Below are 7,991 nucleotides of genomic sequence, written 5' to 3'. Positions count from 1 at the left end.
TCCAGGCTGGCTGTGAACTCATGGTGATCCTCCTGCCTCACCCTACCAAGTGCTGGGATTATAGGTGTGTCGCATCATGTCTAGTTTCTTTTACTTTTAAAATTATTATTATTATTTAAATTTGAGATTAGGTAGTTGAACTGGTCAACAATTCCAGTTTAGGGACTCACACAATAGTATGAGGTGTTTGCAGCTATTTTTAAATAGTTCAGAAAGCTTCATAGAAATTGTTTTCTCTCAATATACTACAGGGACTGGCCCACATATCTTCTTTTGCTATTTTGGGGACAAAAAAAGCTACTAGACTGTAAGCTTGTGATAATCTGTGTTCATGTTCCCAGAGTTTTTCACAGGATCTGGCCCAATGAAAATCATTTAAGCAATGCTTTCAAAACTAAGCTACATAAAATCAGTGTGAAAAAAAATGCAGCTTATTTCATGCTGATAAGAAATGGTGATATTTTAGCATGTGTATCATTTGTTGCAGTGTCAGATTCTCACAAATATGACAGGATATTCAATATAGGGACCAGGTGGCCTCAACCCCACACTTGCCTTGTTAGTATGTCCATGGAAGACATTTCAGTGTACTTATTCCTAAGTCTACATGGTTTCAATTACTTGTAATTTTCTGCTAAAACTGGATGCTGTTCCTTTTGTCCTATAAGATCCAACTGGGTCACTGATGAACCCTGCTGTGGCCATGTGTGCAGTGTGTTTGTTGGCAGTACAGACTTCAGCAGTTTGGCATGGAAATCACATCTCAACAGACGGCCTAGGATGGGGGAGGTGTCCTGTGGGTGTCCTGAGAGAAGTTGAGATGGTGCCAGGAACCTTCTAGTGCCTTAGTGGGGGTCCCCTCCTCAGCACCATGAGGCGGAACCTTTGTCCCTCCCTCCTGTGTGTTGGTAAGGGGAACAGGTTGAAGATCTCTCCCACTGTGCTGGCCTGTCCAAGGGAGGGAGGAAAAGGAGCCACCTGCTGCTCCAGAAGGGAAGTGAATCAGCAGGCCACTGGCTTCCTTTGAACTCATTCTTGTCTCTTTGCTGGTGAGACTGTCCAATCCACAGCCACTCCTTTAAAATCTGAACACCACGATCTGAACACACAGGGGCAAGAGAACAGACCAAACCTTTATTAGTTCACAGAACTCCAATTCTTTATTAATCACAGCTTGCTCACAATGACATACAGGAAAATAGCACTAATGAAGAGTAAATATGCAGGCAGCAACCTTCAGGAGGTGGGAGTTGGGAGTTGGGGGAGAAACAACTTCAAAACTGCGATAGGTACTTATGGTGGGTATCTGGTGATTCTCTTAGTTGGCACAAATGCCCTGCTTAGCCCCCCCCCCCCTTAACTGCGTCAGCTTCACAGATGGAGTGATTTGTTTTTCTTAACAGGCAGGATTGCCTCACACTGGGAAGAAAGACCAGCTTGAGTGAAAGTCCGCAGTGTTTTTGCTTTTGTTTGTGTTTGTGTTTTAATGCAACAACCAGCTCACAGTTTCCTAGTGGAAAAATATTCAGTAGCATCATGTACTTGTACTATAGGCAAAAGCTTAAAAGGAACATCATCAATCATGGCATCCACAAATAAGCCACCTGACACGTTAATTAATTCATTCCATCAAAAGAACTTAAACTAGAGAAGTAAGCCCACTGTATGAAGAGTGGTGTCATGGCTGCTTGAACCATTGGAATATGGACTTGTGTTCAGCACTTTAAAAGTTTCAACTTTTTGCTTCTACCCAGATTGATCTCAGATCTGTCTTCTAATCCATCCCTTTCAAAAGCCAAAGCACATTTGTAGCACATAATCTACAGAAGTAATTGCTATCCTTGGTTGTTTATCTTAGACTGGTTTTGTAGTTTCTAGGCAGTAAGTAGATTATGAGCAAACAAATGTGGAGGTTTGTATGGAGTCGTAATACCTGTGATGTAGGTATGGTCTCAGTCAAGATCAGAGATTACAAAATCATCTAGGTCATTAGGCAATGGTGGGTTCCTAGCACCATAAACTGTCTACTGACCTCATTTCCTGTTGGAATGAAAAGGGTAGGGAATGGAGTTAGACATGGGGAGCTTCAAAAAGAACAGACCTAGCAAATTCATTTGAGTGGAAAGACACAACATCAAAAGCCTGTTACAGGACATGTAAGATTATGAAATAACTTGCATAATGCAATACTTGTATTTTTTAACAAAAATGTAAGTATTTACAAAATAAGATCCAAGGTATTTTTTAAACATCAAGCAAAACATTCTGCAAAGAGACCGCATTGAGTTTTTAAATTTTTGATTCTGGGTTTTGTTTTTTATAATGAGTTCTTTTTAAACCATGTCATACATTTCCCATACTGATATCGCATGATCCATTATAATATAGGCAGGGGGATTTACTATTGGTGGGGCGTGCCATACCCTCCATCTCTTCAGCCGGACAGTTCAACCTGGAGTTCCTTGTTCCTGCGCACCTCCGCAGCATGCCTCTCCTGCAAGACACCAGGGGGAGGAGGGACGTGACAGGGCCTTAGCGTGTGGGCCACAGACAGCCAGGATGGCCGATGCCATTCTCTGCACACAGTGTGCTCCGCTAGAAGTAACTCAGGTTGTCATCTGCCTTTAGGAATTTTACCCATTTCACAGAGAAAGGTAAACATAGCCCCAAAGAATAATCATACTGGAGAAGATTTTAGAAGATTTATAGACTCTTTAAAAAATGTTTAATACAGGTTTTGTTTAAAGTTATGATGGAAAAATGATTAGGAGAATTTGGAATATAACGATCTATATAAATTTAGAGAACTGCAATAACATATCAGGTTCTTGGTCTCCCTATTATTTTTAGTAGCGTCTGTCTTTTTCTCCAATACGTTTAGGATTTAAGAGTTGCAGATGGACAGTTTGGGAGGATTACATCTCACAAGAAAGCCTTGTGAAAGCCTTATTCTTCTCTTTTTTTTTCTTGGCACCAGAGATTGAACTCAGGACCTTGCAACTGCAAGGCAGGCATGGTGCCACTGAGCTTAATCCCTGGCCCTTGTGTCTTGCTTCTTAAACTTTGTCAAGGTCCTGTGCTACTGAGCCAAGGACTTTTCCAGTCTTAGCTGCCACTCTTCTCCCTCACACATTTGATGTTTGGTTTAATGGAATGGTCTTTTCTTGAGATTTTCAATGATCAGATTTCTAGTCTTTCAGCACTGCTAGTCAGGATCATAATCGTACTCCTTAAGCCCTGTGGCATTCAACCCTTTTGCTGTGGAGATCGAGTCCACAAACTAATCACATTTTGCATTTGAATATCTGCATAATAAAGCTTTCCTTTTATGTGGCAGCCATTTTATTCCAGTGTATGAGGTTTCTCATTTTTGTCTCATCCTCTGTACTTGATTGATTAGAAGCTCACTGAGGGCCTGAATAGTGTTTTCTCATTTATGTTTCACTTGAAAGCCTAAAGGAATAGTGCAAGTACATAGTACAAGATTGGCAATGTTTATTCACATGAGGAATTGAGGGGCTGGTCATGGGCTGAGAACTGAATTTCTGAGGAGGCAACTGATGAAAAAAAGATGGATCCTGTAGTTTTTAGTGCATAGTTCTACCTTGGATGATTGTAAGCACACTGTTTTGGGTATAATAAGTGACAAATAGGTGCCAAACTGAACTTTTATAATACTAATTATTATTGATATTATTTATGTTTCTGACTAGAATGTCACTGATACTGCACCCCCTCCAGAAATTTCTTGAGGCTCTATGGTTTCCATTAGTACAGGGACAAAAACATGACCAGCTATAAAGTAAATCTTAGTAAAAGTTAAACTTCATTAACTTCAAGAAGTCTATGTGTGTAGAGTTCTTTGTATTACAATACTGAGCATTTGTTAGGCACTTAATATGTACCTGCATCAATACAGATCTTACCTATTTTAATTTCCTTAATCCTCACAACGCTTCTGTTTTCACTCTCATTTTACAGATGAAGAGGCAGACAGACAAGGCCAAGTAACTTGCCCAAGTTCACAGAATTAACCTGGGGAAGTTGAGATTGAAATCCAGAAAGCCTGGCTCCACAGCCCACTCTCTTATCCACTGTCGTGCAATCTCAGTGTTAGTGTAAGGAGACAGTTGTACAGTTGTATGGGAAAATGTGACTTTTCATGTATAGGTTTTAAGAGGAAAAAAAAAGCATAGAGCAGCCCCTACTTTCTTCAGAGATATAGAATTGAAGCAGGAAGTTGACTCTAGAGACTGTCAAAGCAATTATACTTAACTGATGTAAGATAGCTTTTTATATATGTTCAAGACCATGAAGAGGGAGGAAAAAAAAGACATGTATAGAGAGAAATCAAGTCCTGTTTGGAAATGTCCCAGGGGAAATTAGGATGGATGCAGCTGATTCTTCTGTTTGTTCTGCTATTATGAGGAAAAAAGATGTGCAAAAACTTTTTCTTATAAAGAGACTAATTAGCAAGTGCTGAGCTCTTACAAAAATTGAGAAAAAGCTTAGACCATCACTATGCTAGAAAAAAGCCTTAAGTTTAAAGATTCATATGCGCTCAACATTATAACAGGAAACATTATAATTAGTATTATTAGTCTACTTTGGAGTACTCTTCTTTTTTTTTTCTTCAGTTTTTTGAGACAAGGTCTTGCTACGTAGTTTAGGCTGGCCTTGAACACCATGGTGATCCTCCTACCTCAGCTTCCTGAGTGCTGGGATTACAGGTGTGCACCACCACGCCTGGCTGGAGTATACTTCTTACAGCTCAAAATTAGTTACAAAGAAATGGATTGTGCCATAGGGAAGAACAAATGTAATCTGTGAGCTTGAGGTAACATGCAAGATGGAAGTTTAAATAAATTCTCAGTTTCTAAATAAAAATTTCAGGCATTTTGGTTAATCCATTATTTGAAAAATTTATACTCATGATATATACATACTCATGAAATGTTAATTTGACTTTATATCAAAATGTGAGCAAACCAAAAACAGACATGCAAGAAACGTGTGATTGTTTGCACAGTAAGCAAACTACTTTCAATTCTCCAGAAACCTCCAGTCCGGAGGTCTCTGTCTAAGAAGCTCATTGAGAACACTATTCATTTCATCATTGGGTGCCAGGCACTGTCAGCAGCCCTAGTCTGGACAGACCCAAGTGCATCTAACTTTACAATATGTTCATCCCCATCCTTCCCTCAAAAGGAGGGAAGCATCATCAAGAGTATTTTTTAGTTATAAGTACCTATTTCTTGGGTATGAAAAAAAGTATGATAAGTGGTTTTAGGAAAAATTGGGGCCTTCTAAAAACGTGATTTAGTAGAAAGTCTTCTCTACTCAAAGGTAAGAAATATGAGATCTTGTTTTCCTTTATCTCTTAATGTCCCTTTAATTGTACTAGGTATCAAATATAGACAAGGAGCTTGCACTAGGTAATGTAGTGTATCATTATTTGAGTATATTTAAATGCAGAGGAAAGCACCCCATCAGGAACCTTTCTTTTTCCTAATGACTATGCACATGTACTAGGAAAGAGGGGCAGGAGAGAGTTGAGGGCACCCCAGGAGTTCCCATTTTCATGATGTTTACAGGGTCATGAGCAGCCATGGCGTGCAACTCCAGTGCTTCTGCCGAGACTGCTTATGGTGCAGGGCTTAATGACAGACAAACAGTAGCAGCTTCAGCCTACTACAAACGTGTAGGGTCAAAAGATGTGCATTCAAATATAGACCCTGCAACCTGCTTAGCTTTGTGGTTCTGAGTAAATGGCTTAGCCTTGAAATAGGGTATTAAGAGTATTTCCTTTTAGCAGTGCTGTTTGGATTTAATGTGGTAGTACTTGCGAACATGCCTGGCCTAGAGTGAGCAATCAATAAAGGCTAGATTTGGTTTTCTTTCCCCTTTCATAAACCATGTTCTTTATTTTCTAAATACTGTACTTTGTGACCAGCTAAGGAAACTATTGTCAAGGTTTTCTGGGTTACTTACTTCTCTTACTCTGCACACCATTGAAAGCTGCTTTGGTGTTTGTTATTTTATGAGCTGGGCTGTCAGGTGGGACAGATGGTAAGTTTTCTGCAGGGTGCTGGGCATGCATTAGGGAAAGAAGAGATCCTTCAGGGAAGGAAGCAACTGTCTCCTTAATCGTTCCTGCCTAGCAAGAATAGGTGTTTTCTACAGTGTGATAACCTTGATATTCTTCAGTGCCTTTGTATGTACTGTGTTTAATAAACCATACTATATATCATATTGTTGGTATAATATTATTTATTGCTGGATCTTGTCTTATCTGCATTGGTAAGGAGATGGCTGGTAAATATCTTTTGGTATTATATCCCATTCCAGGTTCCTAATTATATAGTAGGGACTCAATAAATGCTCATTGAATGATTAGCTCCCTGGTGGTTATCATTTCAGAAGTAACCATCTTTTGATGTGGCAGATTTCGGAACAGCTTCAGTTATATTGGGAGCTTTAGCCATTTTTTTTTTTGGTACTGGGGATCGAACTTGGGACCTTGCGCTTGCAAGGCAGGTGGCAGAACCACTGAGCTAAATCCCCCCCTTAGCTTTAGCCATTTTTAACATTACTATTATCATCTGTCCTCTTTTTAGTTACTAACCTTATAGATGTAATTTCATTTAAATGAAAGGCTAAATATTTGATAATGACAACAAACTTACTTTGTCCTAATTCAGGAAAAAGAAGAGTAGTTTTAGTTTACACATAGATTCAATATGTAACAACAATTTTGTTCCGAATTTATAATCTATTTAAAATATCTGAAATGGAAGCAAATTTGGTGTTCCCTAAGGAGTATCTCCACTTTCCCGAGGAGATAAATCTTGTCTGGCAGTCACCAAAGACCCTATTATTTCTGAGAAGCCACCCTTTCACCATGGACAGAGGAAAAATGTGGTCCTAGAAATGATTTGGGCTGTACCATTTGACAGGGATAGAATATTGTCAGCTGAGATTTAAATCAGAACAGCTTACAAACCACTGATTCTCAAACCAAAATAACATGGAGAATTAAAAAAATAGCTGCTGTGTCTCCCTTAAAGATTTTTATAGCTTGGTGCAAGGAAATAAAAATCCTTCCGAGGTTGGTTATTTTCAGGAAAAGCTGCAGGTAGATATGCATATGTTTTGAGTTGCTACCAAAGATATGATAGATATGATGGATATTTAAATTTAAAAAATTATTACAATAAAAGACACATTGCTGCCAGTTGCCCTCATAATACTTTGAACACACCCCTCCCATCTTGTCACTTTCTGAAGCAGTTTTAGAAGTCCTCTTTTGCGAGTGTCTTTAGTTGTGTTGTTGTGGTGTTGTGGTTGTCTCAATGTCATGAATTGATTCAAAATATTTACCTTTCGTGGTCATTGTGACTTTGAGGCAGAGCCAGAAGCCACAGTGCCAGTCTGGTGAATAAAGTGTATGAGGTCACACCACAATGTTTTACAAGCCTGCCTTTCTGATGAATGGCACTCAGCAGCAGCATTCACTGTATTTTTGGTCACATCTCATAATGACACAAAAGAAGGCTTCTAGAACTGCTGCAGAAGGTGGCAAGAATGATAGAATAAATATGTTTGAGGTGAAGGGGAGTATTTTGAGAGGGATTAATGGCAATGTGACTTTTTTTTATCATGTCGTCTACTGAAAGGGCTCTTTTAAATTAAGTAAAATTTTATTAGTACATGTTTGCAATACATAATGATTACATTGTGGAGAGTTGGTACATGTACATAACATATCTTACTTCTTTTTTTATCCCCTTTTCCTCCCCTCCCTCCATATCTTGGTCCTTTTTGTAAAAGATCTATCTCCCTATTTCCTATTATCCTTTATTTTACTCTATAATTTATTTATATTTTGGGTTTCTCATATAAGAGAGATCATGTGATACTAAGCTTGTGTGTCTGACTTATTTCACTTAACGTTATGATCTCAATGTACATTCATTTTCCTACAAATGACT

At 38.8% G+C, this 7,991-nt stretch overlaps 1 protein-coding gene across 2 annotated transcripts in view; it reads right to left on the bottom strand.

Annotated features, from left to right (window-relative positions):
* Positions 1-1,133: 1,133 nt before the first annotated feature.
* Stmn2 (stathmin 2) overlaps positions 1,134-7,991 on the bottom strand; it is a 57,105-nt gene continuing 50,247 nt past the window's right edge. For both annotated transcript variants that reach the window (XM_004842019.4, XM_004842020.4), the window contains exon 5: positions 1,134-2,494. In XM_004842019.4, coding sequence (XP_004842076.1) covers positions 2,435-2,494 — 60 coding nt within the window. In that variant the 3' untranslated portion in view covers positions 1,134-2,434. The remainder of the gene's footprint in view (positions 2,495-7,991) is intronic.

This window comes from Heterocephalus glaber, unplaced genomic scaffold (assembly GCF_053883595.1).
Source record: "Heterocephalus glaber isolate CG9 unplaced genomic scaffold, H.glaber_assembly_v1.0 deba00001553, whole genome shotgun sequence".
NCBI classification, from domain to species: domain Eukaryota; kingdom Metazoa; phylum Chordata; class Mammalia; order Rodentia; family Bathyergidae; genus Heterocephalus; species Heterocephalus glaber.
Note: the sequence above shows the minus strand (reverse complement) of the source record. Positions and strands in the feature narration are given on the sequence as shown.